At 36.5% G+C, this 16,692-nt stretch overlaps 1 protein-coding gene across 6 annotated transcripts in view; it reads left to right on the forward strand.

The window, feature by feature from the left end:
* Positions 1-16,692, forward strand: part of Naa35 (N-alpha-acetyltransferase 35, NatC auxiliary subunit) — a 95,777-nt gene that overhangs the window by 35,914 nt on the left and 43,171 nt on the right. For all 6 annotated transcript variants that reach the window (XM_048331581.1, XM_048331556.1, XM_048331548.1 and 3 more), the window contains 6 exons: positions 5,616-5,794; positions 7,846-7,905; positions 10,968-11,074; positions 13,036-13,102; positions 14,392-14,490; positions 15,537-15,715. In XM_048331581.1, coding sequence (XP_048187538.1) covers positions 5,616-5,794; positions 7,846-7,905; positions 10,968-11,074; positions 13,036-13,102; positions 14,392-14,490; positions 15,537-15,715 — 691 coding nt within the window. The remainder of the gene's footprint in view (positions 1-5,615; positions 5,795-7,845; positions 7,906-10,967; positions 11,075-13,035; positions 13,103-14,391; positions 14,491-15,536; positions 15,716-16,692) is intronic.

Below are 16,692 nucleotides of genomic sequence, written 5' to 3' on the forward strand. Positions count from 1 at the left end.
AGTAAGCTCTAACTTATAAAGTTTTAAAACAGTCTTAAAATTTTTTCCTGTGCATATGTTCTTCACTCTGCTTTTATACTGATAAGCCTCAGAAAAATTGATTTGTAAAATTATCTTTTATAAACTTTGGATTAGAAAGTTACCTTAGGGGGCTGGGAATATGGCCTAGTGGCAAGAATGCTTGCCTCGTATAGATGAAGCCCTGGGTTCGATTCCCAGCACCACATATATAGAAAAGGCCAGAAGTGGCGCTGTGGCTCAAGTGGTGGAGTGCTAGCCTTGAGCAAAAAGAAGCCAGGGACAGTGCTCAGTCCCTGAGTCCAAGCCCCAGGACTAACAAAACAAAACAACCAAAAAAAGGTACCTTAGGAATAAACAAGTGAAAATATAAATTTAGGGAATCCTTATTTTTCTAAGACTTTTAAACCTTGCTTAGTTTAATTATTTCCTAGCAATTAAAAGAAAAAAGTTAAGTAGGGCACTGGTGGCTCACACCTTTAATCCTAGCTACTCAGAATCTGAGGATCAAGGTTTTAATTCAGCCTGGGCCAGAGAGAGACTTTATCTTCAATTTGCAGGGAATGGAACTATATATAAGTCAAAGGTAAAGTACCAGCCTTGGGGGCTGGGAATATGGCCTAGTGGCAAGAGCTCTTGCCTCCTACACATGAAGCTCTCAGTTCGATTCCCCGGCACCACATACATGGAAAACGGCCAGAAGGGGGCGCTGTGGCTCAGGTGGCAGAGTGCTAGCCTTGAGCGGGAAGAAGCCAGGGACAGTGCTCAGGCCCTGAGTCCAAGGCCCAGGACTGGCCAAAAAAAAAAAAAAAAAAAGTACCAGCCTTGGGTGTAAAAGCTAAAGGACAGCCCTAGTACCAGAATTAAAAAAAAATTTTTTTAAAAATAACATGCAAATGTGTATTTTGAGAAGAATACAGAGTAAACAGTGATACAGATTATTTTCCTCTGAGATTACTTATTGTACCTTCTCAGTAGTACATGTCAGCTACTGACAAAATAGCTGTGGAGAGGGTGAAAGCATTGGGTAAAAGCTGCCCATTGAAAAGATATGTATGGAATAGGACTTAATGGTCCCACTTGAGGGAGAGAATAGGAAGAATTAAAGTAGATCCAGGAATTACTTCCTGGTGGATTTATTCAATGAATGTTAATATCTTGATGCAGAGGTAGGGGAACAGATAGATATGAGATAGGAGAGCAGTTGAGAACTAATGAGTGGTACTTTTTATGTGATGGTGTACAACGGGCCACTAGTAAATATTTGTCTATGGAAAATTGATGTAAGAACAGATTTTGGAGTTGTTTTCATATTTAGTACATACTGAATTTGAAAGTATGGATGTGATTGCTGGATTCAGAAACTTTGGATGTATCTTTGTTGAACAAACAAGGGAAAAGATACATGGAAGCAGATACTGTTCTTTGCCTTTCTGTAAGCTGTCTTTTACTATGTCTTTAAATTTTTAGTCACTCCTTTAAAATAACATTCACATCATCTTTTCCAGTAAGACATTGGAGGTTCACAGCTTTATGTGGTGATACATACTTATGCCTATAATCTTAGCACTAAAGAGCCTGAGGCAGGAGGATTTTGAATTCCTGGGAGCAACATAGTGAGAAAGAAATGAAACACAAGAATCCACTAGGAATTTCTATGTCCTAGTTGACAAAATATATTTATTTCCGATGTTTCCTTTAACTGTTGCTAATGGAAATTAAGAATTTAAATTTATATTGTCTTAGAGTGATAGATGCTCCAGTGTATATTTTCAAATCAGACACATTGTTGAGAAAGCCTATCATTTTTTTAAAAAATGAAAAGTTGTATAATTGAAGTAGATGTGGCAAAGGTAGCAACCATTAGGGAACAATTAGAAAAAATAATGTGGGAAATTAAACACATGCACTTAGTTTTTGAAACTCAATACAATGAAGCGATTTTTTTTGAAGTTTACATAACTGACCTAAAGCTAGGCAAAGGAGATTATAGCAAAATTTTAGAGAATAAAAGAGAAAGAAAATGACTAAGTTATCATCACATAACTGATAGGCAAAGCCAGTGGCAGCTAACCTTGTTTCTACCCCAAAAGGCTAATATATCAGGTACACTTAGAAATAGATATGAGAATTAAGGTGAGAACATGGGAACTGAATTAAAATTCTATGTAGAAGCAAACATTTTCTCTTCTGGCTTTACTAAGTTTCAAACTTGAACTAGATGTTTATTCTTGGAGTAAGAAACAGATTCTGGATTAAGAGGATATTAGACACAGTTGAAAAGGATCCCTCCCTCCCTCCTCTCCTGCCCACCCCCCTTCTTCTTAGTTATAGTGGTACAAAGAAAAAGGTTTCAGTTCCACAAGTCAGATTATGAGTACAATGTATATATCTCTATAAGTTACCTTACAATAGAGAAACATGCATACTCTGTCAACTTAGAACATAGTCACAATAGCCAAGTATGGAATCAGCCTAGGTGCTCAACAGTGAGTGAGTACATAAAAGAAAACATTATATTGGACTGAGAATGTGGCTTAGCAGTAGAGTGCATGCCTGGCATGCATCACGAAGCCCTGGGTTTGATTCCTTAGCACCACATATACAGAAAAAGCCAGAAGTGGTGCTGTGGCTCAAGTAGTAGAGGGCTAGCTTGGAGCAAAAAGAAGCCAGGGATAGTGCTTAGGCCCTGAGTTCAAGCCCCAGGACTAGCGCCCCCCCCCAAAAAAAAAAAAAGAGAGAGAGAGAGAAAAGAAAACATTATTTATATACCTCATGTATGTGTATGTATATATATATATATCATATTTCTCATATATATACATCTCTCATATGTATGTGAGAAATATATGATATATAATATATAGATGTGTGTGAATATGATGAAATTATGTTATTCACAGTAAATGGATAGATTGACAATCAATAAATGAAAAACCCCAGACTCAGGTATCACATTTTCTTTCATATATGTAATTTTAGGGGAAAAAATGTGGTATGGAAGTAGATGGAACACTATTAGAGAAGGCAGGAATCAGAGGGTGAGGAATGGAAGATATTGAAGAGGCAAACATACAAGTTACAATCATTATTCAATATGTCAATATGTCAGTTTGTGTCAAGGGTACCTATTGTGTATATTGACCAATTATATATAATATTATGCATATTTTAGTTTATTTATAAAGTAAGGTATTTCCATACAAAATTGAAAAAGAACACAAGGCCAAGAATAGTAGAATAAAATTAATCAACATGATGACATACCCCTTCCCCCCCAAAAAAATGTTAAGTCTTTCAAAAAATGCTAGACTGACATTAAAAACTTTAGTCATGTCTTGGTAGTTGCTTGAAAGACATTCTACCACTTGAGCATTCTGGGTCACTGGGAGAAGGAAGGTTGATCAATCTCAGTGATGTGGGACAGTTAACCATCTGTTTTATTGGGGATGGGGATGTTTGTTCCATTTCATACAAATGTCACTATCACCCTCTTCCCCGTATACATAAAACAGTCTAGTAGAGTAAAAACCTACTTAAAGCTGTGCATGTGTGGCTCTTGCCTGTCACTCTTGCTACTCTGGAGACTGAGATCTGAGAACTGCTCTTTGAAGCCTATAAGGGCAGCAAAGTCCATGAAAGTTCTATCTCCAGCTAACCACCAAAAAGTTGGAAGTGGATGTGTGGCTCAAGTGGTAGAGTGGTAACCTTTAGCAAAGTTCTTAGGCACAGCACCCAGACTCTGAGTTTAAGCCCCAGGACAAGCACAAAAACAAACAAAAACAGAAAAGCACTGGCATGGTAGAGTGCCAGCCATGAGCAAGAAAGCCCATTGAGAAACCCTGAGGTCAAGTGTTGGTACATCAAGATGAAACAGCTTCTTGGAGTTGATCAGTGGATTAGTGAATTAGCTTCTTACACTTGATAGATTTGGAAAGTAGCTCTATGTAGGGAATTAATCTGACAATGTCTAATTTTTTATTGGAGTACCTGATTTCTATAAGAGTACAAGGAAATTGTAGAGCACTATGGAAGAAAGTATATAGGATAGGGAGTCAACAAAAATTTTGGGATAGTCAGGCTGTATTTTAGGTAGAATAATCAAGACAGGATTAATTTAATGAAGAAGCAGTGGTACTCCATGTGAAGGGAAGGGAGTGATTCATTGAAGATAGTAGCAATTGACTGGTTAAATAAAGCACATGAGGCGGTGAGAAGAGACAAATTTGCTATCTTAAGCATTTTAAGGACTGAGTCATTTTACTGAGAAAGGGAATGGAGGGGTAGAGGACAACATTAGAAAAGTTTTTGAAAATGTGCCTTTTGAGATGATGTAGGATAGAAAGGTGAAAATGTCCATTAGGCAGAAACTGATTTTCATTGGAATTTGCAGTTACATTGGAATTTATATACGAAAAAGTAATTTTGGCAAGGGAGAAATAAATATGGAAAAGAGGAAGAAGGCCAAGAACTCTTCAAGACCATCTTTGTTTACACCATCCTATAATGTAAACCTCAAGGGTACTGCTAGAATTTGGTCCAGTCTTCTTGTTTTCAGTTCTTAATAATATGCCTTTTGCTTTCCTTGTATCTTTCATTGACCTCTGAAGCCATAGTAATCTCAGGTTGTACCCTGTTTGCAGGCCAGCAGAAGAACTTTGAATTAAAATTCACAGTCACTTCTTCTGGGCTGTACGTTTTCAGTTTAGATTTCAAGTTGAGAAATACATAGTTTGTAGCTTTGTGCTAGTATAAGAATTGTGATCAGCTGGTCACCAGTGACTCGTGCTTCTAATAAGCTACTCAGGAGGCTACAATCTGAGGATCTCAAATTTGCCAGCCCTGGCAGACAGACAAATCCTTGGAACTCTTCTTATCTGCAACTAACCACCAAAAAGCTGGAATGGGAGGCATGGCTAAAGTAGTAGAGCACCAACTATAAGCAAAAATGCTTACCCTGGCTGGATAGCGAAGAGACAGAAACAGAGAACAAGGTGTTTACCCTTAGATCTCTGCTAATACTGTCTTTGTAACATCATGATTTCTATAATTACATCTCAGTACCATATCTTTGCAGGACTTAGGACTTCTCTAGGGGCTGATCTTTTGTGCTATTCTGGGTCATTATGTAGTTAAATTTGAATTGATTCCATTATTTGGTAATCAAGAGGAAAGAGGTCTATGGTAGTATGTTCCCATTTTACCTTTCTTCAAAATCTTATGGCTTACTGTAGCATTTCCTCTTGAGATTTTATTGGTCCTATATTACCACATTTTTGGGTTAGAGTTTATTTTGAGGTAGAAATCCCCCTCCCATCTCCACAGCTACCATTATGTAAGTGGAAAGTACTCTTTGGAAGTTAGTAAATCTGTTCATCTCATTTTTTTAAGTATATGTGTGTGCATGTGCCTATCTATGTGCTTGTGGGTGTGTATATATAAATTATAAAGTAAAAACTTTGTTTTTAGGACTGAGATTGGAAATAATTTGGATATGCCTTTGAAATTGGTGTTTTTCACTTAATATTTAATAGCATTTGTACTTTAAAATTCAGAGAAGCTTTGAAAACCTTACCTTTTTCTTTTTTCTTTTTTAGATCATCCAATTATGATGGGTTTTGAACCCCTTGTGAATCAGAGGCTACTTCCACCTACCTTCCCTCGATATGCAAAAATAATTAAAAGGGAAGAAATGGTTAACTATTTTGCAAGACTAATAGATAGAATAAAAACTGTATGTGAGGTTGTGAACTTAACAAATTTACATTGTATCCTGGTAGGTATAAGTCTCTATTGTTAAATATACCTTTGGTTTAACTACAGAATGGTTTATCATTTCTTAGAGAGAAAGAATAAATCATACTGCTTATCTTTTTCTCTGATAGGTAGAAAACTAAGTGGTGTATATAATACATTTTAAGAAGCTGGAGTTTAGAGATTGATTCATTCACATTTTAAGAATAAGATTTAAACTGTTTTATCTTAAATCCTTTTGTATGAATAAGAGAATATATATATACACACATATATATGTGCAGATATATATGTATGTGTATTTATATCCCCATGTCGTTTCTGAAGCCTTCATTTTTGGTTGCAGTTGCCATTGAATCTGTGTTACTTGAGGTAACAAGTATTTAGTTTATATTTCTTACATTAGCCACCAATCTCTGGGATGTAAGATTGGTACTTTTGCTTATGTTCTTTTTTGTAATGCCTTTGTCTTTCATTCTTTGTCATTCAAGCCCAACATTTGTTCCTTAGAAAAATTTTACTGATAATGCCTCTGTTACTTTGAGTTGTTCTTGCTCTTTTTTTTTTTTTTTTTTTTTGGCCAGTCCTGGGCCTTGGACTCAGGGCCTGAGCACTGTCCCTGGCTTCTTCCCGCTCAAGGCTAGCACTCTGCCACTTGAGCCACAGCGCCGCTTCTGGCCGTTTTCTGTATATGTGGTGCTGGGGAATCGAACCTAGGGCCTCGTGTATCCGAGGCAGGCACTCTTGCCACTAGGCTATATCCCCAGCCCTTGTTCTTGCTCTTGACTCATTAGAATAATAGAATTTTAAAGTAGAAAGGATGATACCCATAAAATCATTTATTTTGCTGTTCATTTTCTAGCTAAGCAAACTAAAATTCAGACAGTTTATAACCATATTTGATAAATACAGTGGCATATCTGGAATCAGAATAGAGATTTTTTTCATTCCTTTGCATCTGCCTTTCTGATCCCAGTTGTTACATGGATATATATTTGTGTTTATCATGTTGTAAGGTCTTAAAGTATAAGAAAACTATTTTTATTATTTTATAGCCTCTAAGGTGATAATGTATTTAATATACTATTGTTTTACCAGTTATGTTTTCTATTCTTGGTAGACAAATTGTGATTGTGTTAATAAAACAATCAGCAAGGCTGACTTGGGTCTTGATAAGCTACTGATACAGAAAGATGGGTAGTCTGATATTATGCCAGTCATTTTCATCAATTCTTATGAGGAGATTATGGCCCATTCTTGGCATCTCAAGGAATTGACCTTGGTTCTAACCAGAGTAGGTAACTGAGGCTCTATCTGAAGTATTTGGGCATATTTTCTGCAAAATTCATTAGATATTGGGTAGTAATATAATTTGATTACACTTTGCAAAGATTCAGTAGCTGCATTGTAGAGACAAAATTGGAAGGGATCAGAGTAAATACAGAAAACAAATTAAGAAACTGTTAGTATAGTCCAAGAAGGAAATAATGATAACTTGGATTAAAATAATGGGAGCCTGATATAATGTAAGGTAGCTAAATGGGTAAAATATTGGTGATGAATTAAATATCGGGTTGGCAAAGGAGCTCAACAAGATCTCATGTTTCTGCCTTGTACTCTGGTGCTGGTCACTGAGGAGGGAATTCTCAGAGGATCAGACCTAAGAGTCTTAAGTTGAGACATTATCTTTTTCCCTATACAAACCCATATCCTTTGGTCTTGACCCAAAGGTACCTACCTACTAACAACAGTCAGTAATACAGTAGTGAATGTAACATGATTCGATTGTAATTGACATGGTTACTTGATATTTATTTCTTTGAAATAGAAACTGAAGTTTTGCTATTACTGTTTTCATGATAGTTCTGTTATTGAGCAGTATTTTTTTAGTGTAAGCTCTAAAATTACTTATTATCTATTTGTTATAGGCAATTGCTCTAAAAGTAAACTTAGACTATTTGTCATATTTTAACTCTACTACATCATTTTCAAAACTTAAAACTCGTTTGTGCAAACATTTCTACCTTGTATTCATTCAAGTATCATTGCTTTTTTTTCCCATGTATCTTTTAGGATTTTTTCTGTGAATTTAGTGAACAGTCACCATGTGTTCTTTCAAGGTCTCTGTTACAAGTAAGTCCTACTTTAGTATCAAAATACTTAAAACAGTAAATTATATTGACAGTTTTCTTTTTTTGCTGGTCCTAGGGCTTGAACTCAGGGCATGGGAGCTTCCTCTGAGCTTTAAAAATCAAGGCTAGTAATGTACCACTTCAGTCACAGCTCTCTTTCTGCTTTTTTTTGGGGGGGGGGGGGGAGGGTGGCGTTTGGTTGTTAGTTGGAGGTAAGAGTATCATGGCCTTTACTGCCTGGGCTGGCTTTGAATTTCAGTCCTTAGGTCTCAGCCTCCTTTGTGGCTAGGATTATAGATCTAGCCACTGGTGCCTGGCTATTGACATTATTTTATTGATTGATGGGCAACAGGATGTTCTGCACTTGGTATTCTTTTTTTAGTGGTTCTGGGGTTTGAACTCAAGTCCTTACTTGTGTTTGACAAGCACTCTACCATTTGTTTTGTTTTGTTTTTTTGCCAGTCCTGGGGCCTGAACTCAGGGACTGAACAGTGTCCCTGGCTTTCTTTTGCTCAAGGCTAGCACTCTACTACTTGAGCCATAGTGCTACTTCTGGCTTTTTCTATATGTGTGGTGCTGAGGAATTGAACCCAGGGCGAGCACTTTACCACTAGGCCATATTCCCAGCCCCACACTCTACCATTTGAACCACACTCAGACTGACAGCCTTTTTTGCTCATGTCAGTTTTTTAAATAGGATCTTTTTGTGTCAGGTGGACCAGAACCACAATCCTTCTATTTATAATTTTTACTCTAGATGAACTGACATGTACACCACCAGTTTTATACTGTCTGAGATGGCATCTCATAAACTCCTTGGGCTTGCCTTGAAACACCCAGTCTTCCCAATCTCCTGAGTAGTTAGGATTACAAGTGTGCACTAAAGTATTGACCTAGAATATTAAACATCCATTAAGATTATTCTTGACTAAAATGAACAGTAGTAATTTTACAAAAATTGAAATCATACAAATAACTTTCTTACCATTTTAGAATGAAAATAGTCATAAGAGGAAGATAACTTACAAACTTGTAATCCTAGCCACTCAGGAGGCTGAGATGGGAAGATTGTGGTTCAGAGCCAGCATAGGCAGGAAAATCCACCATCCAGCTACCCAGTCTACAGGCCAGATGTGACTCAGGTGGTAGAGTGCCAAACTTTGAATAAAAAGCCAAGCAGCCAGGCCTTGGTGGCTCACACTTGTAATCCTAGTTACTCAGGAGGCTGAGATCTAAGGATGGCGGTTCAAAACAGCCCTGGCAAGAAAGTCCATGAAACTCCTTATTTCCAATTATCTAAAATTATCTCAAAACTAAAAATGGCACTATGGTTCAGAGTGGTAGAGCACTTGAGTCTTGAGCACAAAAGCTCAAAGATAGCTCCCGGGCCCTGAGTTCAAGCCCAGGACCAATAAAATAAAAAAACCAAGCAATTGGTTGATGCCCTGAGTTCAAGATCCACTCCTAGCATTAAGGGGGAAAAAAAAAAAAGACCAGCCATGGTAGCACATGCTAGTAATCAACAAGGAGGATGAGATAGGAGGATCATGAGTTTGAGACTAGCTTGGGGGAAAACAAAACATTTTGAATTGAATGATAGTGAAAATATAACATATTCTGTAAGACACAACTAAACCAAATCTTGGGAGATTGATTGTTCCCTAGCTAGTATGGGAATTGAACTCAGGGCTTCATATTTGATTGGGCTTGCTTCCTTGACTGTATGTAGTTCTACCACCTAAGGCATGCTACCAGCCTGACTTTTTGCTGGTTATTTGAAGAATGAGTATCCCAGCTATGTAGCAGTTCTTAACTAAAAATTTATAACATTAAATGATTACATAGAGAAAGAGAAATACCTTACATTGATAAAATGTGAGCTTCCATCTTAAGAGATGAGGAAAAAGGAACTAATTAACAAGCAGATGAAACTAAGAAAGAGCTGAAATGAGCAGAATATGAACTAGAAAAGTAGGCTAAAACTTGCATACCCAAAGACTGGTTCTTTGAAAATATCAATTATGAACTTCTAACTAGACAGAATAAAAAAAAGATAAAAATTGTTAATACCAAGAGTAAAGGAAGTAGGCTGGGAACGTGACTCAAATAGACCTCGTGTCTAGCAAACACCAGACCCTGGATATAATCCCCCTTCCCCAAAAGTGATACCATTACTAAGCTTGTATATACAAAGACCTTAAAAGAACAATATAGAAATACTATACCTAGGGCTGGGAATATGGCCTAGTGCTAAAGTGCTTGCCTCGTATACATGAAGCTCTGGGTTCGATTCCTCAGCACCACATACATAGAAAAAGCTGGAAGTGGTGCTGTGGCTCAAGTGGTAGAGTACTGGCCTTGAGCAAAAAGAAGCCAGGGACAGTGCTCAGGCCTGAGCCCTCAGGACTGGCAAAAAACAAAACAAAAGAAATACTATACCTAGCTCTTACTTATGTAAACTCTTAGATAAAATGGATCTATTTCTTAACTGACTAGACTACCAAAATTTATCAAAGTAGTTTGGATAACCCTGTATCTATTAGTAAATTTAAATTATAATAAAAACCCTTCTAATCAAAAAATTAATTGAATACCAGAGCCAAACTGACATTACAAACATTAGGAACTTTTAAATCAACACAGACATAAAAATCTTCAACAAAATATTAGCAAATCAAACCTAGCAGTGCATAAAAACATAAAATGGACTAAGTGGAGTTTATGACCAAGTGGGGCTTAAGTTTTAGTAGATTTAAGAAAAAAAGCATATAAGAGAATTAAGTATCTATTTATGATTTTTAAATGTGCAAATCCAGCAATAAAAGAACTCCTTTAACCTGCTAGATAGCATATTAAAAGAAAAAACCCTATAGCTATTATCTTAATATGATGAAATATTAAATATTTTCTTCCTAAGATTGGGAAGAGAGCAAAGATACCCACTTACCACTGTCTCTTAATCATTATGATATTCTGTAATGTTTTCAGGTGGTATACTGTGTCTCAGTAATGACCATGTATTTGTGGCAGTATGAATAATACATATAACATTTATTTTTTTAGACCACTTTCCTAGTGGATAACAAAAAGGTCTTTGGAACTCATCTCATGCAAGACATGGTGAAAGATGCCCTTCGGTCTTTTGTCAGCCCTCCGGTGCTTTCCCCCAAGTAAGTATTATAAAACATTTTATGTATGTGTGTATATATATATATATATATATATATATATATATATATACATATATATATATATAACTTACAGTAAGTTTTTTAGCCTAGTTTCTTTTTACTTCTATATGCCCAAAGTGTAAAAATTGTTTGGAATCAAGTTCCCATAGAAATAATAACTCAGACATAACCAAATTAAGCTATGCCCTTAAGAATCACTGTCCCACAAATATGTCATAAGAGAAATAGGTAGAGCTTTTCCAATGGAAAGGGAAGGACTGAGTTTTTACTTCTTAGTGAAATAAACCAACATGTGCAAAGATATAAACATATAAATATTTTAAGAATAATTAGTACTTAAGCATTCTTACCAAAAATTAGTTGCATAAGTCATGCCACATGTTATATAAAACTTTAGGAGCTGTCTTTGATGGGTTTTCTTGGGAACACACCCTAAGAGCAAGATTCACAGCAATATGCTTTTGGAAGTATGACCAGGAAGATAGTAATTGTAGGCAAGCGGGACAAAAGGAGGAATGAAAGCCAAGTAATATAAAGTTCACAAAAGGTAACTTTGGTTCAGTCTTGTAGAGAGCTTACAGGGGCACTGTAGACAATGTAGGTTACAAACCTCAAGAGTTGTCCTACTCAGGGATGAAGGAACTTGACAGTATTGTTTGCCATCTGCTGTGATGTCACATACCTTAGACCTTTGGGAAATGTGCACTGTATACTTGTGAGAGATTTGAGAGGCAAATAGGATCATAATTGTACTTGGGCTTTTGTCCTCACAAAGTTTCTCAACTTACCTCACCTCCAAGGAAATGCAGGCTATATTTTGAGAATTGCTGACTTAGTTCCAAATCTGACTCTTATTCCATGCTTTGCTCTCACATTGTTCCTAGAAGTAACCTTGACATTGCAGCTTATATGTATCACTCCTATATTTGTATATTATCACCAAATATATGTAACAATGTTCTAATTTATTTTTGTTATCATCATTATTATTGCAAATACTGGGTTTGAAGTTGGTACTCTTGGTACCCTTGGTACTCAACCACCTAAGCTGTGAACCTAGATCTTCTTTTGTTTTTCAGATAGAGTTTTCTTTTTTCTTTTTTCTTCCATCCATCCTTAGTCTGTAGTCCAGCAGTCTCGCCTCCGGTCTAGCTGGGATTCTGTGTGTGTGCCACCCAGATTTATTTTACCTATTTTTAAACTTTACATAAATTGCATCACAATGCGTAAATGCTCTGCAACATGCTTTTTTTTCTTCCCTCATTGGAATTTTAACATCTAAACATAATCCATGCAGACTTACTTGATTTATTAAACTCTGGAGCTTATTTTACTAACTTCTGTGCAATAGGATGTTTAAGTTGTTTTCATATTTATTCCTATTAAAGTTGTGCTACAGAAATGGTGAGACAAAGGGGCTGGGAATATGGCCTAGTGGCAAGAGTGCTTGCCTGGTATACATGAAGCCCTGGGTTCGATTCCCCAGCACCACATATATAGAAAACGGCCAGAGGTGGCGCTGTGGCTCAAGTGGAAGAGTGCTAGCCTTGAGCAAAAAGAAGCCAGGGACAGTGCTCAGGCCCTGAGTGCAAGCCCCAGAACTGGCAAAAAGAAAAAAGAAATGGTGAAACAAAGTGTGAACCAATTCAACAGTGAAACCCACTAGACACTATGTTGGAAATGAACATACAAGTTTTTTGGGGGGAGGAAGTTGGGAGGGGAAAAACTGGGAGAGAATGAGGGAGGGGATGATACTGTTAAAAAGAAATGTATTCATTACCAATTAACCATCAAAAAACCAGAAGCAGCACTGTGGCTCAAGTAGTAGAGCACTAGCCTTGAGCTGAAGAGCTTAGCAACAGCGCCCAGGCCCAGAGTTCAAGCCCTATGACCAAAAAAACCCAAATTTGGGTTTTAATGATGTGATTATTGTCTTACAGGTGCTGCCTGTATAATAATCACCAGGCTAAGGACTGTATTGACTCTTTCGTGACTCACTGTGTTCGGGTAAGAACTACAACTTGAATAGTTGTGGGTACTTTAAAAATTATGAAAATTATGGGTGCTACATCCTACAATATCACTGTTTTCGTCTATTTTCTTATTCAGTGATTAAATTAAAAACAAATTCTGTCTCTTAACCCTTGAATGACTAACATGATCTGTAGCCTTCCTGATGAGTTACTAGATACAGAGGCAGCCTCGGATAACCTTTCACTAGGTACTTTGAGGACCACCTTTGAGGCATTGTGACTCCCAGCTGAAAAGGACATGCTTATCTTAGTCCTTCTTACTTAGCTGTATAAATGTTCCTCATGGAAAACGTGACCAGAAAGCCCTTTGGGGTCTAATTCCATTTACTAAATAAATGTGTGTGTAGGAAGGAAGTATATGGTATAATGAAAGGAAACCAGAAGAGATCGCATTTTTATTCCTAGCATTTTATCCTCATCATATGATTATCCTATAAAGTTCCCAATGTTTGAAAAGTGAAATGCTAGTACAGATTTACTATTCCTGTCTGAAATACTGGGGGCTGAAAGTTGCTTAAGATTTTATCTGGATTTTGAAGTATTTACAGTAAAGCATCCCTAATCCAAATACTGAAATTTAAAATGCTCCCAAATATGGGAATTTTTGAGTTTCTTGTCAGCATTTAAAAAGGTTTGGATTTTGAGTGTGTAGTTTCAAGATAATCAAATGTCACTTCCCTTACACCTCTTATAGGGAGGGTAGTTATTGTTTGAATGGGGTGTTTATCAAAGTATTCAAATTTAAACAGTATTAAACTTCAAAGAAATATTCATAGGTTTTAAGACCAAGCACCATTCTTGTCTGTTGTCTGAGTAGTGAAATAAGTTAATATGAGAAGAGGCTACATGTGGATAGTAGGAAGAGAAGAACTTCAGCCGTATAACAGAAGCCATATAATTGTCAGGCATTCTAGTGTATTTGAAGCAGCACCCTAACATATCCTTTGTATATTGGCTCTTGGTTTAAAATAAGTTTTTTTTGACATTGCAGGAAGATGTCTAAAGATTGAAGGAAGATATTTTTTGCCATAGGAAAAAGCAAGTTTCAATATAAGCCACTTTTTTCTTGTTATTTATAAATTCTTGTGTAGAATTCTTTAAAGAGAGCATTTACTTAAAAATATGCTTAGATATGATTTTTCTTAGCATCTTTCTCCTTAAGCCAGATTTTGAGGATTCAAATCTTTTTAGCATGTCTTTTTATGTCTTTTTAGCATAAGGAAATTTTCTATTGAAGGTTAACAAATTATGTATGTATTACAGCCTTTTTGTAGTCTTATTCAGATCCATGGACATAACAGAGCTCGTCAGAGAGATAAGCTTGGTCATATTCTTGAGGAATTTGCTACCTTGCAAGATGAGGTAAGAGTTAAGTGGTAGTCTTCTCTAAAATTAAACATCTCAAAGCCAGGTGTGGTGGCACATACCTGTAATTCCAGTACTAAGGCTGAGACAGGAGGATTACAAGTTCAAGGCCAGCTTGGGCTACCAAAACCGTGTTTCCAAAAAGGAAAAAAGACACAAACTCACATACTTAATTTAGATATATTTCAATCCATTTTTAAATCAGCGTCTTGAGTATCTTAACTTTTTACTATAAATGAACTTACTTTTTACTTAGAATTTAACTTTCATATACCAAAGGAAGAGTTTATGAAAAGAATAAGACATTTGAAGTTATTTTTTGATAATGAGGATAAATTATAAAGTATGTATAGAACTATTTTATGGCAAGTTTATATTATAATACTAATTTTAAGTTTGTGAGCAACCATATTAACTAATAACTAAAACCCTGCACTCACTTGTTTGAGGGTTTTTGATTGGTCGTTTTAAAAGTTCTCTTGTTGGCCAGGCTGATTTCAAACCCCTGGACACAGCAATCTTCCTGCCTAAGCCTTGTGGGAAGCTGGTATTACAGGGGTGAAGGTCTGCACCACCACACACAGGCTAGAGATACTTCCATTTTGCACTGGATGTATTTTTAAGGAGTGATTAAATAGTAACTTTTGTGAAAAAAGAACTTGGATCTAAACCTAAATAACAATGCATTTGAAAGTAGGAGTACCTTGAGTGATGACATTTAAATTCTCTACTCCTTTTTTTTTGTTCCATTGCTAGGACTTGAACTCAGGATCTGGGTCTTGTCCCTTAGCTTTTATGCTCAAAGCTAGTGGTCTATTACTTGGGTTACATCTCCACTTTTGGCTTTTTGGTAGTTAATTGGAAATAGATGTCTCCTAGATTTTCCTACCCTCGCTAGCTTCAAACCTCAATTCTTAGATCTCAGTCTCATGAGTAGCTAGTTTTCTAGGCATGAGCCACTACTGCCTGGCTCCACTAAGATGTTAAAGCTCTATTACTTAGAAGAAATAAAAAGCCAATTTTGTGACATTTGATTTTTATAGGCAGAGAAGGTTGATGCAGCACTTCACACTATGCTGTTGAAACAGGAACCCCAAAGGCAACATTTGGCCTGTTTAGGAACCTGGGTCCTTTACCATAACCTTCGAATTATGATACAGTATCTCCTAAGTGGCTTTGAGTTGGAACTCTATAGCATGCACGAATACTACTACATATACTGGTAAGAGTACAATTTGAGATCAATTTGGTGTATGGGTAGTGTAAATAAGATCTGAGAGAGCATCTATAAATAAAGTGTAATGCCTTTTCATTTAACGTCAGTTGTTGTATAATTGTAAAAAAAAATCTATTGAAAATCAGAGCTAGCTCAATATTAATGTCTTTAGTGCTGTAATAGCACCCACGCTTTTCTAGCCATTTGCCTGTTTTTGAGAAAATTATTAGTTGTGTTTCCAAAGTAAATGGATTAATTGAGGATCTTCAACTTCTTTGGAAGCAAATGGGTGGGTATGCTTCTAGAGTGAAAGCAGGTGGAGTCAGATCTGAGGAGAAATCACCTGCTGGATGGTCACTGCTTTTAGTTGTGCCCTGCACCTTGGCCTCCGTAGCTGTGCATAAGCACTGAGAGATGATCCTTAGCATAGTCATTCTCCCCTTTCACTGGATGATGAGATAAGAAAATCTAGGAATAGGGTCTTTGAAAATACCTTAAGCATGTACCATCTGTCATCGACAGAAAATAATTTAAGAGAATTTAATGTTAATGAATTTAGGTATATTGTATTATCTTAGTCTGGCAAAGAACAGAGACAGTGTGAAGCGAATGATGTCCTGAGTTGCCCAACACAAACATCAAAATTTGGTATATTAGGCTTTTGGAGACTTCGAATTTGCCTTTTAAACTCATATTTGAATTAATGTAATTTAGAAATGCCTTCTTTGGAGTCACTGCTCTGAGGAAGACTAAAAGTAATACCAAATGACCCTTACCGAGAGGAGTTTATATAGTTCGTGGAACACATTTTGTTATTAGCTCACAGTTGATATTTTTTACTTCTTTTGAGATAGAATCTTACTAAGTAGCCCTGGTTGGCCTTAACGTTGTCTCAGCTTTCTCCAAGTGCTAGGATTACAAGCATGCCTAGCTTCTATTGATTTTTATTTGGGAAGTATCCTCAAGTTCTTTTTCTTCCTGGT

This window comes from Perognathus longimembris, chromosome 1 (genome assembly GCF_023159225.1).
Source record: "Perognathus longimembris pacificus isolate PPM17 chromosome 1, ASM2315922v1, whole genome shotgun sequence".
NCBI lineage: Eukaryota > Metazoa > Chordata > Mammalia > Rodentia > Heteromyidae > Perognathus > Perognathus longimembris.